At 42.5% G+C, this 22224-nt stretch overlaps 1 protein-coding gene across 1 annotated transcript; it reads left to right on the forward strand.

Moving 5' to 3' along the window:
• Positions 1-887: 887 nt before the first annotated feature.
• On the forward strand, positions 888-19637 carry LOC104077062 (sodium/potassium-transporting ATPase subunit beta-1-interacting protein 2; the record flags this gene model as incomplete). The annotated part of the gene is made up of 2 exons (XM_009578197.1): positions 888-948; positions 19552-19637. Coding segments are annotated over 2 exons (147 nt in total), but the record flags the coding sequence as incomplete, so codon positions are not given.
• Between the last annotated feature and the right edge of the window lie 2587 nt (positions 19638-22224).

Here is a 22224-nt window from a genome sequence, read left to right on the forward strand (position 1 = left end):
TCTGGTGTATCTTCTCAGCGATGACAGAACTTGGTGGAAGGACTAGCAGAGGACTCACATGATACTTGGCCTGTGGCATGTGCGATATTGGCCGTTTATTCCTTTTTTTTTATTTTTTTCAGGTGATAGTGTAAGATAAGCAATCTGCCATGATACTTGAGAACCACTCCAGATTTTTCATTTTCTTAAATCCTGTTGCTTCTGTTTACAATTCACTTCTGGGCATGCTGAGGAGAGGGATGAAGGGAACAAGATACAAATTTGCCAGCTGTAGCATGAGACGCTGATGTAAACACATCCAGACCTATCCAAAGTGTTAGATATGTCTTGAGGCTTGGGGGCTATTGCAGATATGCGAACAAGTCCACTAATCCACAGCCCTAATTTCAAGTGATAAAATATCACTATACAGCCGGTTTGCAAGTGCACTGAATTCGTCCTCAGTTTAGCTGGCAAGGTTCTGCTAAAAAACAGAGTTCTGCTAGAGGGTCGGGTTTTGTTGGATAACAAATCTGATTTTGACAGAAATATTTACATTTTCAGTGGCTAAACATCCATCCATCCAACCACCCATTTGGTTTTCTGGTTTTCAATAGTTAAAAAGAAACCAATTCTGTAATGGAAAAAAATTTATCAATTTTTGGAAGTTTCATTGAAGGGTGTGTTTTTCAAGAAAAATGAAAAATTTTCGTGACTGTTTCCAAAAGAATCACATAAAATAAGAAAGCGCACTTATTAAAATTACCAAACAGTTGTAAAGAATTATCATTATCAGACAGAGTCTGGTGAATTTTGCTGTTTCTCTTTCTGTTGTTGCTTTTCTAAAACCAACTCTTGTTTTTCTATTGTATTTGCTTTACATCTAACACTATTACATTTTGTTTCAGCTGGCGGGCTTCATCTATGCCTGTTATGTTGTGAAATGTATTACTGAAGAAGAGGACAGCTGTAAGTACTAAAGCTTTATTACATACAAAATGAATTCTTTTTTTTTAAATCACCCCTCCACTATGCTGGCTCTTGCTGACTTCAGCCTAAATGCCTTATTGTACTGTAGCCAGAACATGCTTTCTGTCCATCCTTCTTGACCTAAAATTTGCAAATGCTTGAGACCTCATCGTGCTCTACAACTACCTGAAAGGAGGTTGTAGCGAGGTGGGGGTCGATCTCTCCTCCCAAGTAACAAGCGATAGGACGAGAGGAAATGGCCTCAAGTTGCGCCAAGGGAGGTTTAGACTGGACATTAGGAAAAATTTCTTTACTGAAAGAGTGGTTAAGGCCTTGGAACAGGCTGCCCAGGGAAGTGGTGGAGTCACCATCCCTGGAAGTATTTAAAAGACGTGTAGATGAGGCACTTAGGGACATGGTTTAGTGGGCATGGTGGTGTTGGGTTAACGGTTGGACTCGATGATCTTAGAGGTCTTTTCCAACCTTAATGATTCTATGTGTAGACCAAAAGAAAAAAAAAAAAAGACAAAGGAGTCGTGAAATGCAGCTTAAAAAATACATACTCATTTCTTCTGAAAAGATCATTGCAATTTTTTTTCCTCACAGCTTAGCTTAAGACAAAAAATAAAAAAAGCCAATTGGCAAACGCAAGCTTTTGTTTGGTTTGGTTTGGTTTTCTTTCTTATTCCAGATTGTTATTAACTATCTTCACAGTAATTCGTTACCACTGAGGGTATAGCTCTTCTGTGTTGACTTCTGTGTTGGCTTGTAAAAGCACTTCTGGCAAAAAAAAAAGCTTTAGATCATTGCAGGACATTCATTTATGAGAGGTGAAACTGTGGAGCGCCTCTTTGTTCCTGCTGCTCCCAGGGTACATTTACAAGGAGCGAAATGATTTCATATAGATGTATGTTTGTGTTTCTTCTGCTTATTTATATCAATAAAAGCCTGTTGAGCAGAATTTGCTCTTATTACATGCTATGGAGTCAAGCCATTTCATTTTTTCTCTACTCTAACCTTGATTTTTTTAAGAAAGGCCACTGCAGCATTTCAGTACATCTTGGGATTCATACCAAAGCACTTTCGAAACAAGTATCAGAACTGCATGTAACTTTGATAAAATATACATGAATCCTAGAGAGAGCTCTGCAACAGGAAGCTAAAGGGGTTTTATTTGATTGAGAGCACTGCTAGGGCTGGTGGGGGTTCCTTTGTGTGTTCTCCTGTGTAGAAGATAGCTGCAACCCTATAATCTATTGGCAATACAGTGCCACCGTGAGCCCTCAAGGGGAGATTTAGTGCCGAAATCAAACCACACTTCGGAGGCCTCTCCGACTATGCTCGTTTCAGTTTCTGTGGAGGCGAGGAAGGCATGAGAGTTAAAAGAGTTTGGGACAGGCATGTGGAGCAGGGGTATGTCACAAATAGGTCTTGTCTTTTTAGGGAAGGACCCAGTCATACGTACTTTCTCCTACTTTCCCATTAAGTGCATTCGCTACCCACAGAGCTGGAGGAGAGTGATTCCTTGCCCCCCAAAGCAAAATCCCATTTAATATTATTCTGCCCTCTCTTCTAAGGGCTTACATCTTTTTTTCACTCTTCTGTAATGCTTTAGGGCATGATATAAGTAAAAAGCAAGGAAGGGACTTGTGACTTGGCTCACCAAACAAGCACAGAAGTCAGAGCATGTTTGAGAGATTTATCCCGTGGTCTGTAAAGCGGCATGCCTGGCAGCAAAGCGCCGCGGCCAATATGGTATTGTTTTCTGCTCACTGCGGAGGGAGCTCCCTGTTGTTCAGAAGCTACAGATTGTCATGCTTCTTTGAACCTTTTCTTGCCGTCGTCTTACCTATTTTGAGGCTTTTATTACTTTGTTAGTACACCTCAGCCAGGCCTCCTCTTCTGGCCAAAGAGCCATCTTACCCATCTGTGAGCATCTCTCTGAAGTACCAGGGCGAATCCCCACCCAGTGCAACGAAGCCAGCACAAGCTCAGGCGCCGCAGCTTCACCTCTGGTGAGGTCTGGAAGCGTGGCTGGAAAAAAAGAGAAAAAGGGAACTTCTGTGGGTGAGTCATCCCACCCCTGCAGTAACGTTCAGATCGGATTTGGCCCCTCAAGGTAACATAAAATTAAAGCAGCTTTAATTTCTACTGAAAGGCTGCATGTAGCAGAGAGTAAGAATGATTCTCGTTCTCTCTTTGCTCAGACATCCACCAGGACGTGTGCCGAGCGCTCGCTGTGACAGCCAGGGGCTGCAGTCCTTACAGATACCCCCCTGCTCAGGTTTAATTTTAGATTCTTTTATTTCCATTTAGATACGTTTTCTCGCCTTTTCCCTCCCTTTTGGAAACACATCCATCTATCGTGCTCCTCTGAGAAGCAAGGTATGCCTTATGGATGCCATGTTATTTAGTATTTATATTGCAGAGGAAGATGCCTAAAGCGTAACTTCCTCAGTACTTTCACAGACGGGGTCGTCTCATGCAGACCGAGGGAGTGCGAAGGAGAAAATCTTTCAGGAAAAGTGGAATATGTCCCAGAGCCATTGCTAGAGCTTCCTGCATATGTGAGTCTTTGGTCTGAGGTCACTTCAGATCCCCTAGCTGTTTTTCTCTTCCTGTAGTCTCTTCTTCCACTTTTTCAGTTCCTTACCCCTGCACGCTGCTATGGAGCAAGCTCTGTGGCACAGAGGGATGAAGACCCCTGTCCTGCCCACGGTGTACTCCCTCCCCCAGACTTGCTGGACATCTAGCATAGCAGAAAAAAGCCTTACTCTGCTGCCCACCAACCCCTGCCTAACATCCGCACCTGGTAAGGGGTGAGGCCGGGCTTCTGCTTGCATGCAGTTTGGCAGCCGGTGTTCCCTCTGTGTGCTAAAGATGTGTCAGCTGTGAAAGATCCTCTGGTAAAGCCAGTCACCTCAAAGTAACTGTCCCACACCACTGCCTTGCTTTCCCAGCTTCTGAAGTGGTCCGTGAAGAGCAGAGGGACACTGCTGTCTTCTTATCCACCTCCATATTCACAGACATCACAGGAGAAATCTAGATCTAAATCTGGTTTTCAGGACCACCCATGCCTGTAAAAATGGGTTGCCTCACTGCCAATCACAAAGGTTCATCAGGATAACCTTATTGGGTCACACCAAAGGGGCCTTTAACGCCAAGTCTGATGAAACAGACAATAGAAAAAGCCTTTCTGATAAGACAGAGCCAACAGGAAAAGCCTTTTGCATTTCACAGTGGATATGGTGAACACCCATACACTCAATTCCATTTCTTCTGCTTTATTAATGGGCCATGGGAGCAACAGCAGTCCAGAAGAGGAGCGAAAGAGGCAGAAACACTGAGCCTGGAAGGAGCAGGCAGCAAGGCATGAGACTAGAGAAAAAGTCATACAACATCCAAGCCAGGCAGGAGCATGTTCCAGATTTTAGCCAGAGGAACATATCAGCGCTGCTCCAGAGCAAAGAAGGTGCCTCATCTTCTGTTGGCACAGAGCCTCAACTGTAGAAACACAATCAAGTTGCTCTTAAGCTGCCCAGCTGAATTAGCTTTGCTCTCAGAGTAATTGGAACAAGCTGAAAGAATTACTATTTCTCCATTCTTTATGCAGATTTTATTAAGAGAACAAATGAGCAAGGGTAGAATTAAGCAAACATTTCACTAAGATTAACCTGCTCTAACCTCGCTAAAGGATTAGGATCAGAACAATACAGCGATCAAATCAGGGTCATAACTAGGGCTGAATCAGCAAGTCTAGAGGTTTTAATTACTCACACACCAAATAAATCCAGCAGCAGGCTCCCTAAATCAAAGCACAAGTCCACACTACCTTTCATGAGAACAATCTGCTTTGGGTTAATTCTGCATCAAGGATTAAAGAGGAAGCTGCTTTCCCTCCTGGTACGGTCCCAAGCAGTGCTGTATCGCTGGATGCACTGGAGCTAAATTGCAGCACCCATCTCCAAGGGTCAGACAAGGTGGCTTTTCCCCAGCTACTTCTCTTGTCGGTGGTTTGTCACTCCCAAAGGTCCCTTCTGCATCATGTTCCCTGTGGCTGCATGGGGAGGAGGAACTCTGAGGCTTGGAGCGTCTCGGGTCTCCATCTGGAAAAGACGAGGCAGGATGGGTGCCCAGCAGGGCTGCTGCCAGCTCAACGCTCTCCTCTTCGCTATCGCCACTGGTACGCCTAAGCCGTTGTCATTCTAACCTCATTAGCATTATTAGCTGCAGCAATTAAAAATAAAGCATGAAAATGTCAGCAACGATCATTACTTGGAGGCATTCAAAGGCTGTAAACTTATTGGAGCTCCTCATTTGTTTTCCAAAACCGTATTAGGCTTGCATTTTTCAAAGGCTGCACATTATTTTTAATAACGTTGAAATGTTTGTTTAATGTGCATTTCCTCACTAGCAGTTTGGCTCCCTGCTATAAGCTGTTATTGCCTTACTAAAAGAAAATCCGATGTATTTTTGAAAATGTTTTTAAATATACAGATATTTTGTGGAAAACCCTGGAATGTAAGCAATAAAGCAGCATCCTCCTGGGGCTTTTTGTCTGTAAGCAATTAAAAAAGAAACTGGGTTACTGAAGTGGGAATTCTGCACTTGCCTTGCAGGTTCTGTTGAGGGAAAGGGGACTGGTTTGTTATTAGAGGGACAGCTTTGGCTGGGAAGGAACCCCAGCCTAGAGAAAATCACCAATTCAGTCTGAGTCCCACAGTGAAATCCTAATCCGGAAGGCTCCCTTGCAGAGCGGACAGGGAGCAGAAACAGCATTTACCTACCGTAACACAATGGCAAGGCAATCAGAGAATAAATATGGCCTGTCTGACCATTCCCTGAGTACCATGAGGTACCACCTTTGCACTATCTCACGCTAGCAGGGATCCAGCTTGCACATACGCTATCTTCTTTTCTCTTGGCATTGTTTCCAGGTAAACTGCAAAGCAAAAGAAATTGCAACTGGGTTAAATAGATTGTTGCTGTGTATTCCCTTGAGCCCAGCTTTTGGGGATGTCTGGCACAGACGTAAAGCTCTAGATAACCCTTTAAAATGATTTTACACCCCCCATAAAAGCTTGAATTCAAGATTCTATTTGAATTACTGAAAACGTTCAGGAAGACAATACCCCAGATAGGGGATATCTACTGGTGACCAATACAGCACAGCAATTAAGTGCCAACAAACTCAGTGCCAAACAACAATCCACTCTGGGATCCTAGGCCTGACCTGGGAAGTACGAAGGTGATGACAAAGATTTTCTTTTAAAAGACAATATTAAATTCCTTAGTTGTGAGAGGTGTGAAATTTTGACAAACATATAGGTAGAAAAGCCTCTTATTTTTAGCTCTGTTACAGGCTGCCTTCCACCTCTGGGCAGGTTATTTAACCTCTCCATACTTCAGTTTCCCATATTTAAAATGGGAAATAATGACAGGGACAAACTCACAGGCGTGTTGCTTCATAACTTTGAGCTTCTGGGATGAAAGGCACTATTGAAGTGCAGAATGTGCTCAGGTATCACTTTTTTTCTGTGCCAAATGCTTTTCACAATCTGCTTAGCAATACATTACAGAGAAATAATACCTCGGCTTCCATTCCTGTTTAAAAATCTCTAAAACAAAGACAAAGAGAAACTGGTAGCAAACGTTCGGCTATTAATTCTGCTTCTTTATTTCCCTTCCCATTTTCTGCTGAATGTAAATTCTGAGACTACAGGAGAAAGATAGGAAGGAAAGAGAAATTAAGTCTGAGGGAGACGGCTGAAGATGACTGCAACCACCTTTCTGCGTCAAGGCTGGGCCTGAATGGATCTCTGGGGCTGTTGTGCTGGGCAGCCTGGCGGGTCTCTTCCCTCCAGCTGAAAGGTGACACAGTGTGAGCTGCAGCCCTGCCAACGCAGCGCTACCTCCTACACTTGTGTAACACAACACAAGATAGGAGGTACCAGGTCTATCCAGCCCAGTATTCGATATCCAGCAATGAGGAACATCTCATGCTTACTTCCATATCTATTTGCCATATAGGCATATAAGAACACAGCAAGTTTGTGGTTCTCAAAAAATCCTGACCGTAATTTGCAGTTCAGGGACTTCCTTAGCCAGAAGCGGTCTCGTTCTATTTTGTTGCCCACAATGATCTTTTCTTCCTGAAAGGGTACTCCTATGTTTGAACTAAGAAAATTTTTATCAAACACAGCCTCCTGAGAGAAGGAGTACCAGCACCTCAGCTTTACATTTTATTAGTTTTGAACCTACCATTTGTGTAATGTATCCTGCGTCTTTCTCTGGAAAACCACGGTCATTCCATCTTCACCTTTTCCATCTTCACCTTTTCCATGCTGCCACACGTTTTATAGACCGTCATCAACCACCTCCCTCAGCTTATGTGGGAATGTTACAGGACTTGTGATCGTTTTCGGTAGGTGGGAGGGGGTTTCTGCATCTTGAAACCCTTTACATCATCGAAATAGTAGAAGAAGAACCTGTCATAAAGAAATAGCGGTATCATGAGGAGAAACACATTTGCATTTTTGGGCCTCCCACTGATGCCACAAAAAGTCAAGGATGGTATTCATATCACATACCTACAGCCACATTAATCAGGCCTGTAGTTTAAACTAACTATCAAGATTTCCACCACAGTCAGTGGAGGCAGGGATGTAACTCCAAAGAGCAATTTGCCCTATCTGTGGTAGACATCTCTCTCACAACAGGGTGAATCACTGGTCTGACTTGTTTAGTTAATGCTAAGGACAGCCTAGGCAGTCTGCAGAGGGAACATAGGAGCAAAAAAGCATAGGAACAAATACAAGCCAGTATTTAAAACACAATTGTTCTCCAACTGTTGAACAGGTCATTCATGAATGAGAATTCAATGAACAGGCTACAAAAGCCGAAGCTACAGCTTGTTTTTGCTCAGCTGCACTCTCCAATTTACAGCCTGTGGCTAAATTAGAAGCATTTTCCATTTACTTGTTTCATTTAGTGTGGTGACTGCTACGCGAACTAAGTAAACCGAAGGGAGGGCAATGGGATGCCTTCGGCTGTCAGGATGCTGATGGAAGCGTGGAGGGAGAGAAGCCTTTGAAATCCCATGGTACTGCCTCATGCTTGTCATCCTAAAGAGAGCTGTCTTGGAGAGCTGCGGTGCCACGAGGAACACTTAGGAAATTGCCTGAGATGCCTGTGCAGCATCAACCTTTTGCACGTATCAATAGCTCGTTCCCGTGTCATTATTTCCAGTCTTGTCCTGTCTTGGAGGGGACATTTCACAGAGCAGAAGGCTGGTGTTGAGCGTCTCATTTTTACCGGTGCAGAGCACAGGCACTCCGCATCCCACAAGGCGTGCTCACTGGTTAGAAAGCACAGACTGAAAATGTCTGAGCTGCAGAGTGTGAGGCTGAAGCGCAGGGGAGAAAGCCTATGACGGCAAGATATGACAACCGAAACCGGCTGCATTTGAGATGCAAATGGGCCTGAGCGGTCCAAGGGTCATAGGGCTCGGCAGACGTTACACAGCCTGGTCTGTGATCGTTTGGCACTGCACTGCAGAGAGAGAAACAAACTTAAAGCTCAGAGGGGGTGCGGTTTGTTTAAATAATAGCAAGTAATTAGTCTGAAGACAGAATCAGTGATGGCATTTTACAATTACAATTAATTTAAAGGTTAATTTCCTTTGGTGCTAAAATCTTATTTAAAACATTTACCAGGAAAGGAAATTAGGATGTTACTATCTAGATGCATAGAATGCTTCTGGGAATCCATGCCTATTATCACTAGAAAATTAGGTTAGACTCAAAATGGGAATTTCAATTCATTTTAGTGTGTAATAGATGGTGGTCAGCACCTTGAGTCAGAAGGGTTGCTTAGGGTAGACTGTACGATTTGCATTTTCTTTGTTTGTGGGATTAATTGCAAATGTTTCCAACAAAAGGGCTGGGTTTATACATGAACAAGCTTGACATGAAAAGAAAATTGGTTATGGATTGCTGCCTTCGTAACTAATGAAGTTGATGTTCAAGGAATCCCTAGGAGACAGGGCTGTGGTATGAGGCAAATATATAAATAAAATCACACGGGGGAAAATGGTGGTGTTGCTGGCTCCATCTATGATAATTTCTCTTCTCCCTCACTGTCTTCCCTGCCACTCCCCTTGCATCCATCACCGCCTCCTGTGGGGATTGTCAACCTCAAGTTTAAAAAATGTCTAAATAACATAATGTAGAGCTTGAAAGAAGTAACATTTCCATTCCAGCAGCTCATCACAATGGGATACTGCTTAATAAAATCAACGCATTGTAACAGCCAGGGGGATATACTTACCTTGCATCATTTTTTTTTTTTAACTCTTCACCACCCACGTTTTATCTTTTCAAGAAAGACAAGTTGCAGAAGTATTGGAAAAGATCCGCACACGTGAAAAGGGAATGAAGAGTTAACATCTCTTTTAAGAAGAAAGATACATTTCATACCAAAACATTTTGAAACTATTACTTGTCTTGTCATGAATTAATTGTTTCAGGAGAGGAACACAAAGAAGTCCAGATCATGAAACAATGTCCTGCATGGTTGCGTCAAACCGGTAGCAGAAATGAGGTAGTAACTAGTGATGCTTCTGACAACAAAAGCCACAGATGATTTGAAGAGATGCTCAGGTTGTTGCCACAGCTGAGTAGGATGTGGTCTTCCTGGCCATGGAAAAGTTTTGACATTTAAAAATAAGCAAAACTCGTATTCAGAATCAGGAAAAATCAGCAAAATCTGAGACTCTCCACAAGCTGAAAATTGCATGGAAAACGGTTTCAGGCGGACCGTCGTGTTTTGTTTTGATGCCGGTGAAAGACTTCATTTTGATGTGAGTCATTTATTGCCACTTTGCGCTGAATGTGGAGGGCAGGCTTTGGAGACAGGCCCTCCTGCGCCGTGCCCTGGGGAGCATCTCCTCCTTCGCCCTGCCGGAGGGAGGGCAGCTGGGACCCCGCTGAGCGCAGGCGGAGGAGCAGCCCGCCGGCGGCCGTGCGGGGCTGCCGGCCCCCTTCCCCACCCTGGTTTCTCAGACTCTGAGGGTGGCTGGCTGCCTCCTCGGGGGTTCAGCCAAAATGAGTGGGTATACCAGAGCAGGTCCTGGCCAGCCAAACTCAGTCTGGACTGAAGGACAGCAACATCTTGGAGAGGAGCGGTGATGAGCTGCTACGGGTAGACTAGACTCATTAAATATTTCCAGTGGCCCTGAAAAGGACACCTGCCCACAGCCTTTTAGTGTCTTCCCCGCTGAGACAGTCAACATGAGCTCCTCGCAGTTTCCTACACGCCTGGGACATAGCTTTGAACTAAATTATTTTTATCAGCATGCCTTCCATTAAAGTTTTCCTTATTGCTTTTCCTTTTGAATGTCTAGATAGGTCTTCATTAGCATTGGATTGTTAACTTTCATAGATTTGGGCCTTAATTCTCCACTTTGTTGCACCTACTAATGACTCTTATTCTAATTTATTAGTGTGGTGGTCACACTTGGAGGCCACTGCCCCAGGCATTTTCTTTTTCCTCTTTTTTTCTTTTTTCCTTTCTTTATTGCTTGCCCTTAGCAATGATCTGGCTAAGAACAATTTTTCCTAATGATTCATTTGATAAATTCTATGATAATTCAGTCTACCCCACATTTTCTTTAATTCTTAGAATGATTTGTCAGTCAGAAACTATTTCAGGGCTATACTTTTTTTGCTCAGTACTCAGGCATGAAAATTTGAAAGCAATGGCTATTATCCAGCAGTGTCCAGGTCTGTCCAGTTTAGAAAAACAATATATTCTTCAGACTATTAATGTTCTCATAGCTGAGTGGAGGTCTTTTACAGACTCTTTTCTGAGCATTTACTGAGCCCCACTGCAAGCTTGGACAAGCCTTGCAAAGCCTTGCAGGGGTCAAGTGGCAGCCCACCTGACTGCAACCCTATTTCCAGGTCTATAAGCTTGACAGGTGGCTTGCTGCATTTATCGGACATAAAAGGCAGCGCTGACCATTTCAGTTGAGTATTTCTCATTGCTGCAGCTATGCTCCAGCCATTTCCTCCTGGCCTCTGGGCTCTTGTTCTTGCCTGCCCTATCCCTGGTCCCTGTTTCTGCCTTCAGCTGCCGAAGCCTCGCTCACGCCTCCCAGCCCTTGCTGGGTTACTCCTGGCTCCTTTCATCCTGGCTCCTTTCTGCTTAGCCATGACCCTGGTTCCCACCTCCCTGACAAGGTTCCTGCTGCTGGCCAGGCCTGCCTTGCTGAGGCATTGCTCCAGAGCATAGTCTTCCTCGCCGCCTGCCCTGAGGCTCTGCCACCATCCAGACCCCTTCTCCACCTGGGAGTCTGAGGTGCATTTTAGCTTCTCTAATTTCTGGACCCTCAGCATCATTCATCCTGGTGTTTTCTGCCGGGTACAACCACGAAGTGGGCTCACCTTGAATGCAATATCTGCATGCCTGCTTGGTCTTAAATATAGGGAGTATCAGGCTGAGATTCCTGTCAGTACCTCTGTAAAGGTGGTGACACTAGGTGGTGCTTATCAGATTTCACAAACCTGCATACCTCCTCAGTCCTGCATTTTATCTCAGAAGGGCTGATCAGAGAATTAGCCAGGGGATCAGCAGCAACGCAGACAGAAGAAGATGCTGCAAGCCCTTATCCAACAAGAAACACGATAAGAGAAGAATCTGGAGGAAAAGTTCCTGTGAAGCAAAAAATTACAGAATAATTTTGACTATTATAAAAGTAAACAGCATGGAAATAGTGGCAGAATCTGAGCTGAGAAACTCCACCGAAATTTGCGTAGGGGTTTCCCTTTGCTGCTCCTATAGACATCGTAGGGATCAGAAATGCCATGAGGTTACGGTTTAAAAATCTGAGGTTTTAGTTTCACCTTGCAAATTGGTGAGCTAAGAGCACTCACAGGCAGTATTGGCTGCTTGGAGGAAATGCAGTTCATTGCACTGCAAGAACCGGACCAAGCGTCCAAGTCCTTACACAGCTTCTGAACCCTCCTGTGCCGGCAGGAAAGGCACAGCCTCACGTATTGGCAGACGCCCTCCTTCTCCCTGCTTTGCCGGGGCTTGGCTCTATCCCGTTTTGCGAATCTCAACCACCGGGCACTCAGCGCAAAGACCAATAATGTTTGATTACAATTGTAAACAAACTTTATTGAGATTGTATTCAAGCAAACCTCCTCCTGTGTGCTATATTGTGGAACAGCCACCAGGCCACGCTCACAGCATAAAAAGGCAGCAGCACTACTAAAGTGTTTGGAAGTGTCTTCACCAAACAGCGAGGCGGCAGGAGCAAAGGGTGTCACCATATGTTCTTTTATATTTTTTCCCATATGTCATTTCCAAAGTTATCAAAACCAAGCCTAATTTTAGTCCCCTCCATTTTTTCTGAGTTTGGCTAGTTTTTAGCTATCAGTATTTGTGCACAGCTCTCTCCTGCCTCACATACTCACTTCTGCACCAACAGTGCCTCCAGTGGTGTTATTAGCTGCAATTTGTTTGCCACCCCTCCTCTCGCCCAGCTACTCGTGCAGTAGAGTGCCTTGCTGTGGCAGTGAAGCTTATCACTGCACCTCCAAGGCCTGAGTCCAGGGGGCCAAGTCTTTGGCCTCTGGAGCCAGTGTACAGCAGTTTAAGACCTCACACGTCAGATGTAACACATGTGCACCACGTGTTCTCTCTCTATGCTATACCACATGGGAAATATGTTCAGTCATGACATGCATGTGCCAGAAGCATCCATGTGCACATGCACATACACTTCCCTGGTCATTAGCACTTTTTAAATGGTACCGCCTATATCATGGGTAACTGTAAATTTTTAATATTATTTTAGTGCTTTTGATTCATGAATATATTTAGGGACTACCATGATGCCAAGCACTGTACAAACATGAACTCCAGCCCTGATTCTTGGAGCTTGCAATCTACCTATTAGACAACAGGCAACTGGTGGGTACAGGCAGAAAGTGAGCACAAAGAAACTATAAGCAAGTATTACTCACTGTGGTAAACAGGAATATAAGTGCATTGGCAACCTAATTATTGCCAACAGAGAAAAAAGATTGCTGTTTGGCAATGAGAGAACTGTTTTTGAAGAAGTTCTCACAAGGAGAGAAAATTTTACAAGTATGGAGGTCAAGCTGGCAGCATGGGGGCAGAATTTAGCTTTTAGAAATGGAAGGAGGAGAGATTAATGTGGAGTCTCCACAAAAAGCTTTAAATGTAAAAAGATTTAGCTTCTACTTGATGTAATATGGAAGATGAAATCAGTAGCAGGATGCAGAGAGGAGTAACCTAGCCAAAGAGATGAGTCCTGCAGCTTTTGTCTCCTTAACTCCACATTTGGTGAGTTCAAAAAAAAAGGAAAAATTGTGGTGTTTGACACTGAGAGTCCTGGGTAAATGTTATAGCTGTGTCAACAGATAGAAAAGTCTTCCTATTCAATATGTAAAAATAATCTTCGGAAATTAAATCGCGCACAGCCCAAATCAAAGTTGACATCTAACTTATATCCTAAAGTGACAGGCAGACTGGAGGATACAAGTGCCATTGTTCACTATGAGAGGTAGCAGAGAAGTTTAGGGTGGAGCAACTAAGAGTTCTGGTTTTATCCATGCTGAACTGGAATTGATGTTTAATTATCCATGGGTAAATATCACAGAGAGAAGCCAGGATTTCAGTTTGTATAGAAGGAGCAGAGTGAGCACAAGCCAGGTACTCCGTGACACTTCAGAGACCCGATGACAGCAGAATTTGCATTTGCAAGTGCGACTACCCAGTTTACAAGAGGTGGAGAAAAATAAAAGGCAGAGGTTACTGCTCATGGGACTCCGTCAGTGGGCTGGAGGGAGAACCATCAAGAAAGGAGGTGAATGATGGGAGGAGGAAGGTGAGCACCTGCAGAGGAGAGAGCGGAGGCCAGTGAGGCAAAGGTTTCAGGAAGAAGAGAGCAGCGGCTGTGCGAAAGGTGGCTGGATGACCACAGAGAGGACTGCGTGCGCTGGGTTACCAGTACCCAAATTTGGATAGGAAGAGGTGATCTAACTGCAGTTTCAGCTGTGTGCGAGGGACAGAACACAAGATGGGAGAAAACCTTCTACAGAAATGGAGGAAAGTAGCTCCAGAAAGTGTTTGAAACCATCAGGGGAGAGAGAGAGAGAGGGAATGAGACAAGCAGGGATAAGGGTGGGGTTGGTTTTTTTATGAAAGGAATTTACTTGTATTGGGAGGGAAATGCAAAAAAAGAGATGAAGAGAAGAGTCTGTCACTGAGACACGCAGAAGTTTTACAGGAGAAAATTCCTGTGTCTGTAGCAAGAAAGAAAGGGAAATGAGCTGTAACAGGAGGAATGAAAAATGCCGGCAAACTGAAGAAAGGAGGACTACTTTATCAGTTTGCTCATACAAGAAATGGGAAAGATGGTGTGAAGAGAAACAAGCAGAGATGGGAGGAAGGAAGCAGATGAGGAGGTGATGGGAGTGTCTGGGATGGAACTAATAAAGCTGGAGGAGCCAAGCTGCTTCATCAGGGAGATGGACAAATTGAAGGAGGAGAGGAAGAATCAGTGACAGAAGTCACCCTCATTACAGGATTACTACCAAAGACTTTTTCACTTTTAAAGAAGGAGCCTCAGGTATAAAGCGGATGCTATGGTGAAGGCAGGGTTGAGTGCTGGCAGTACATTCACCTCTGTGAGAGGCAGGGCCTCATGCATCAAGGGCAGGGGAGACAGAATCAGCAAAACAAACAGTAGTAGCAAAGGAACAAAGTAAGGAGAGGATTTGAAAGCAGTCAAGAAGTCATCCATACTACAGGTCACAGGTTGGCCAAGTACATGGCCGTTTCCCAACCTTTCCTTTTCCTTTTCTTTGCAGATAAAGCCACCCATCTCCCTCTCCATTCCTAAACTCTATATCCTTTCATATCTAGTCTGCATTGATTTTTGCATGCCTACTAAAATGCAAGGAAAGCCATAGCGTCAATCACATTTCTATGCACATATGCCCTAAATGACCCTTTGGGTCAGATCCTAAGCTAATGTAAATTATCATTGCTTCAATGAAGTCACTGAAGCTATAAATATATATATTAGCTGTGGACCTGAATCTTTATGCTTCTGTACTTACATTTTACAGAGGAAAATTTCTATAAGGAGAATAGTGTCTAGTCTTCTGGTTCAATATCTTTCCTTTTGCTTTCTACAGGAAAATGTTATTGCTTTTATTCCACACTGTTTCCTTTCTCTTTGTCCATCTGTTGATTTCATCATTTTCATCATTTCTCACTGCTAGTTTTCTAGAGAGTGCCTTCTCCCATATGCACATCCATGCTAATGGGGTCTTCTTTGTGCATCCCAGTTTAGCGGTCCCTCTATACACCACAACCTTCCAGAAATGAAAAATGAGAAACCCATTTATGCCTCTCATCCTGTGCTGATATACAATGGAGACAGTGGGGACTGTGACTGTGAGCAAAGGCTGAAACTTCACATCCCTGTGGGTACTTAGAAAATATGTCCCTATTTTGAGCCATATGTCCTGTTTGTCCTACAGTTGTAACCACAGTCATATGCCTGACAAGCATATGTCACCTTAACACCAGCAAAGGAAGAAAACACTCTGGCTGAATTTCTTGTAACACATTTTACAAATAAATAGTACTGTTATTATCCTATTCAAGTCCAGCTAGAAAAATAAGCATCTCAGCACGAAGTATTTCAAAGGAATGGGATTCTGTGTTTGTTTGTATATTCATGTGTGCCTTTACTAAAGCAAAACATGACAAAAGAGCCACTTCTGATAACAGTGACATGTAAGATGAATGTAAAATAGAATAGTCAAAAATGTGTTTGATAGATGAGGTTAAGGATGATAGCCTCTGTAGCGATTCAGCTAATGAGTCTTGTTTTATTCATCTCATGTTACTGCTGCCAGGAATGTATCAGTCGTACGACTCTTTTAGTGACCTTTCAGGCACAGCCAGGATAAAATGCCTGCAGAAAGGGCAGCATTTTGCATGCTTTAAGAAACTAGCTCAGAGTCCCCAGGGAGCTTGTAGCACAGTCGGGACACCACAGGCTTTGCAGTGCTGAGAAACTGCCACCATCAAGAAAACTTGCCACAAAGAAATTACTGAAATTGTTTTGTATTGGAGTTTGCTTTCTATTACATACCTTTACCTACCTTGCAAAGTTTGTTGTTGTGTGTAAGAGGCTATTGTATGTCAACAGCAAGGTCACAGTAATATCCTCTGCCCTACCATCATTTGGTTACACACGTGGGAACTTCCACTGTCAGTTGAACGCAGAAATGTCTCTGCAAGCTTGCCTTGTTTGTCGCTTGACAATCTGGCTTGTTAACACTCTGTGTTTACTCTGTGCAACAGGGCAAAGACACAATGCAGGCACATATTCGTGACACATCTTTCTCTCATGCCCACACAAACTTATTTTACTCAAAGAAATCTTTTTCTTAACACGTTGGTCTAGCTTTCTGAAAACAACCCTAAAATCACCCTTAAGACCTTTTGCCCCATGACCGCAAAACAGAGTATCTATGCTTGCAGCCTTCTAGTAATGGTTTACCACTTGCTTGGAGGGTCTTGGGAAGCACACAAGAAATGCAAAGCCGGACACGCGGTCCGCGGTCGGTGAGCAGTTGCATTGTGCATCGCCTGCTTTGTATATTCTGTTATTGTTGCTGTTCTTATTGTTATTATTACTGTTCTACTTTTTTTTATTTCAATTATTAAACTGTTCTTATCTCAACCCGGGAGTTTTCCTACTTGTGCCCTCCCGAGTCTCTCCCCCATCCCACCAGAGGGGGGGGTGAGCGAGCGGCTGCGTGGGGCTTATTTGCTGGCTGGGGTTAAACCACAAAATGTTGTCAGAGGTCAAGAGCGAGGAAAAAAGGAAAACTGGGCAAAAGAACAACAAACCATAGCTACAGCAAAGACACGTCCATTCTTTTGGCTGCAATCTTTGTACTTGAATAAGAGGGGTTTTATTTCCTCCCAGCCTAGCACTTCACTCAACAATACTTCTACACTGAATTTTTCATTCTGTGCCTGTAAACTTAGTATGCTTCCAAAGACATGATCATGTTGTAATAAAGTTATTTTGATGGTTAAAGACAGTGAGTAAGTAGGAAGCAACAAATGGCATTTACCTTGATTTTAACAAGATTTTGACCCTATGAAAGGTTTGTAAGCAGGCCAGGAAAGCACAGTCCAGATGCAGTCATCATAGGTTGTGTGCAGAACTGTTTAAAACTCTATTTGAAATTTAGTTATCAACCAGCTGGGATGACATTTCAGATGGGATCCCACTGGGACCTTGGCTAGGGAAATAATTCTCTTCATTATTTTTGTTAACAGCAAGGATGATAGAGGAGAGAACATTTGTAAAAATTTCAGATGAAACCAGACTGGGAGGGGTACGAGCATTTGTGAAGATAGGATTGGAAGTCAAAATGATCTTGAGAAGTGGCTTGAAATCAAGAAGATGAAATTCAATACAGACAAGTGCAAAAGAACTCCTGTGGGGAAGAATCAATCAAGTGTCTTCAGATAAAATATGGTCTACTTGGCTAGACTACAGTTAGTGTCAAAACATAAAAATACAGATCTGGTTATTAAGCGTTTGTATGATGCTGTTGAAAAAAGAAGGGAGAAAAAAAAACAACAAAAACCCCACCAAGTTATTCCAGGTAACGTACAGAAGACCTACATGGCAGTTGTTCCAGTTAGTCCTGATTTGTGCACCACACTGTAAGAAAAACACAAGCAGCCTGAAGAAGGATCTTCAGGCTTGGAAATTTAGAGGCTTGGAAAACATGGGCCATGAGAAAAATTTGAAAGAATTAAGTATGCTTAAATCTGGAAAAGATGGATAGCATGAAAATACTTTTTGAAAATGCTTAAAAGTAGTTATAAAAGAAAAAAAATGGCTCATTTGTCTTCATATCCATAGGGAGAAAAGGCCAAAATGTAGAAAAGTAGTTAATTTGCAGGAAATTACATTTAAATTAGACATTAGGAAGTTAAGTGCAGGGAAAGGCAACACAGAGAGATTATAGAACCTCCTTCATTAGAGATGTCAGGGATTAATTCAGTAAAACATCATTCTGGGATAGGAGTATACGTAACGTTGCCATAAAGCACAGAATCGGCTAAATTATTTCTGCAGGGGCCATTCTTGCCAGGGAAGAAGGTGGATGACAGGTTCAACATGTCTGTGGTTGCAATGGAGACATACTCTACTGGTCCAGTCTGGTGTTTCGGTGGCTTTTTACTTGCAAAGTAAATGGTGGACAGAGGGGTACAAGGATTTGATTTTGTAACATGTCTGGAATGCGTGTGACTGCATTGATAAGTGTGGCACACATTGAGGGGTACTTTAGTATAAAATAACCTCATAAATGCAAGTTTTAAGGACTCCAACCACTGTGAAGTTCTCAAACCAAGGGTTATAAATTTACATTTTGTGATTTTTATGTGAATGTTAATGCATTTTAAATCCACAAGAAGCTATCCTCTATCAAACAACCTTTTCTTTTTTTTTTTTTTTTTTTTTTTTTTTTTTTTTTTTTTTTGCTTTTAATGTACACAGAGCCAGTCTGTCAGCAGCAGTGCCCAGACCTGTGAAAAATGCATTTCCATACCTGAACTCTTTGGCCCTTTCCTATCACAGTAAAGTCAAATTCACATCTGCTATGTAAGAGACAGTATTTCAGGGATGAGAACTGCCCACAAATAACCCTCAAAAGCAAATAGTTGGGTCTCCTGGTGCAAAGGAAGCAAAGGGTGCGCTTTTACCTGTGTAAAGTAAGAGTTATAGCAGAGAAACAGGGGTCTCAGGCTCAGATGAGATTGAATTGCCCTGGAAATTGTTTAAAATAAACATGAGAAGACCATCGGGAACTGGCAGTCATGTGAATTAATAAATAGCTCCCACCCTACAACCTTCCTGCACACCCCCAGAGCCTTGAGAGAACTGCTGGTTTCCTCAGATCTGTGAAGCCTCGTCTCTGAATCTCAGATAAATTGTTCCAACCCTCTGTGCATTTCAACCCAAATGTCAAAGCAGGGAGTCAGAGAAACTTCTGCCTCTCAGAGAGAGTCGGATCAATGTGCTCTCTCCTCTACATCACTGAACCACGGTATGACAGCAAGGCAGACAGTAATCACAGTCAGAAGCAATGCCTTCATGCCAATAAATAAATGGTTTTCAGCATTTGTAATATCTCAATAGCATGTTGTTTCATATTCCAGTGAGGTGGTCTACTTGAAAAATAGGGATGTGTGGCTATTTCTGATGGATGGATGACTATTATAAATCCCTCATTGTCTTCCTGTGATTTTAAAATTAATTTGATTTTAAAATTTAAAAAGGGACTTTGCCTTTCTCTATTTTTTTTACCCTTTTTCTGCATCTCCACAATTAGCTGGTCTAATTTTAACAGATTATTAGGGGGGCCATCAAAAGTAATCTGTGTGCTGGGTGGCTCTTGAATGGTAGTGCCTATCACTTCTGAAAAGATGTTGCTAATGAAAGCAATTTTCCCCCCCTTTCAGTTGATTTCATAGGTGGATTTGACTCTTACGGCTATCAAGGTCCACAGAAGACATCTCATTTACAGCTACAGCCCATGTATATGTAAGTACTTAACTTTTGAGATATTCTGCAGAGTGGCAGGCTGATATTAAAGGATCATTAAACTGAAAGATGACGTGACTTAAAGATTCAGAATAGGTGAAAGCCTTTTTTGAGAGACTGAATTCATGCTACGCTTAAGCACCAACATTACTCTTCTGTTGAATTATAATGATTTCTTATGGCAGGGTACAATGTGTCACAGTTGTTTAAATAACACCCAGCTCTCACCTGATTTTCCCCCATTTTCATTCAAGCAGTTTCCACTCAAAGGCAGTGAGAATTCGGTTTAGTAAAAAAATAGTCAAATCTCACAAAACTTGGTTGCAAAAAAGTGGTTTTTATTAGATTTTAACAGAAGTTCAGCAACTTGCTAATTTAGTGGATGCATGTAGCATTTGTCTTACCAGCACACCTGTTCACTGAGGCACCTCCGTGCCTCATTTCCAGTCTCCACATTAAAAAAAAAAAACAAACCAAAAAACAAACCAAATGTAACAACATATGGCTTTTAAAACCAGTTTGAACAGAAGACAGTATTCTACCTAACCAGTGAGAGTGACAACTCCATCCATTGCCTAGAAGTGCACCTGATATATTTGGGCATTAAATGGGTAATCAAATCTCAGCACATATACACAACTGGAGTACATTCACACTAGAGCTAACACCCAACCATAGACCAGTCTAGGAATAATCATCTCCAAATATTTCTTGTACTGATGCCAACTGCAATTCAGAACAGTCCTGACTGCCCAGATAAATCTTACCTCACTGCTGCAGCCTTTGAAATGTTTTTTGTTTTACCATCATTGGCCTAGCACAGCACAGAACAGCTCACAAAGGGGCAACATTTACTTTTTTCCTTTGTTTCTCTTCTGAACATTTCTTTTGAGGAAAAGAACCGAATACAGGCAAACAACATCCATCCCAACATACACTTCCATTCACCCTTGAATGTAATTTCATTTCTTCTGATTAGTGGAAGCAAGTCTGCTAATGGATTAGTGGATTTTTGCATGGAACCGGCATTTACTCCTTTATCAGTGGTACAATCAATTCTGCGGTAGTGCTTAGGATTGGGCCCTTTGGGAGCTTTGCTAGGAGCTTTTTAATAATCTCAAATTAGGATAGTGCATATCTCCAATGCCATCTTAACTTCAGCTTCCCATCTGTCTGTGCTCAAGTAAAGATTTTTCACCTGCACTTTTGGCACAGTGTTGTGCATTTAGAAAATGTTATTTCCTTCCTAGTATTATGTGTGGCTCATAGGTACTTAGAACAATTCTAATCCTATTTCTTTCTCAGTATACCATACCTTGTCATCAACATATGGAGCCCTCTAGCTGAGATATTATCCCATTCTCTTTATGCTCTCAGTGTTTCTTCCAGAACAGCAGATTGCATTTACTGAGCATCTTCATACTGACTGGAGAGAAAGCTAGACACGTGGAAAAAAAGAAAGCAATACCTTTAAACTTGTAGCTGAGATGAAGCTTGAAACTTGTAGCTATGATTAATCCATGTAAACTCTGTTCTGCCTTATATCAATGGTGCGTTCTCACTGAACGCTGTATAGGTGATTTCGCTGTCTTAACTGAGAGACAGAAACCAGTATGTAAGCTGACATTTTGTCCAATCAACCCACAAAAGTATTGCCATGTCTCAGCTACAGTCAAGCAAAGACACTTTGTGTTTCCCTCTGACTCTATAGTATCTGACAAGGTTCTCTAGAATTGCTGCAGTCTGTCCTTAAGAGGCTTTCACAGCATTTAGTAATACCTTTCTGTTATTTACAGCTGAGGCACACCAGGAACACATGCATATGTATTCACACTGCAGTTGCTCTGTGAATGTAGGCAGACCATTAGGTAGTGGAGTGACAAATTCAAATGTCAAATTAATCAAGCCATGGTTTGATCTGCTTGTAGCACTATTTACAGCAATATTATGTACTGGAAATCAAAACACACTGATATGATAACAGCAGGCCATACTCAATGTTTTAAAGCTTTATTTCTTGGGAGGAAGGGTTTGGTTCCCTAGGGATCTTGTTCACCAAAGAACATTAGTGTTAGCCTCTGTAGTATTCAAGGAGAAAAAAAAATACAGGACTTTACATTACTCTCTGCCTAATGTCACCTGCACTTTACAACGCTCAGCATCTCTAGGGGATGAGTAAAAGATAAGAATCATTTAACATAGAAAGGCAGAGGATAGGGTAGGGTAGGGTAGGGTAGGGTAGGGTAGGGTAGACCTTCTGCTTTATGGAGTCCATTGCCATACTCTCACCACTGTCCAAGATATAATCGTATCCATCCAGGATCCAACTATACCCATACATATCCATATAGCTGTATTCATATAATTATTTCCACAACTGCTACAAAATGCCTTTGAATCCATAATCAGTGGAGGATATATTAAGAATACAATTCCTGCAAAAGATCAAGAAAATACAAAGATAGCTAGTTGCCACCTCTGCGTCCTCTACTATTCAGGCTCACATTGGGTGCAACTCATGTGGAGCTCTGGGTTTATGAGAGAAGTAGGAGATAGTTGCCTTTAAATCATCTGGTTACTAAGTATTTCCA

This window comes from Fulmarus glacialis, unplaced genomic scaffold, assembly GCF_000690835.1.
Source record: "Fulmarus glacialis isolate BGI_N327 unplaced genomic scaffold, ASM69083v1 scaffold8370, whole genome shotgun sequence".
NCBI classification, from domain to species: Eukaryota; Metazoa; Chordata; class Aves; order Procellariiformes; family Procellariidae; genus Fulmarus; species Fulmarus glacialis.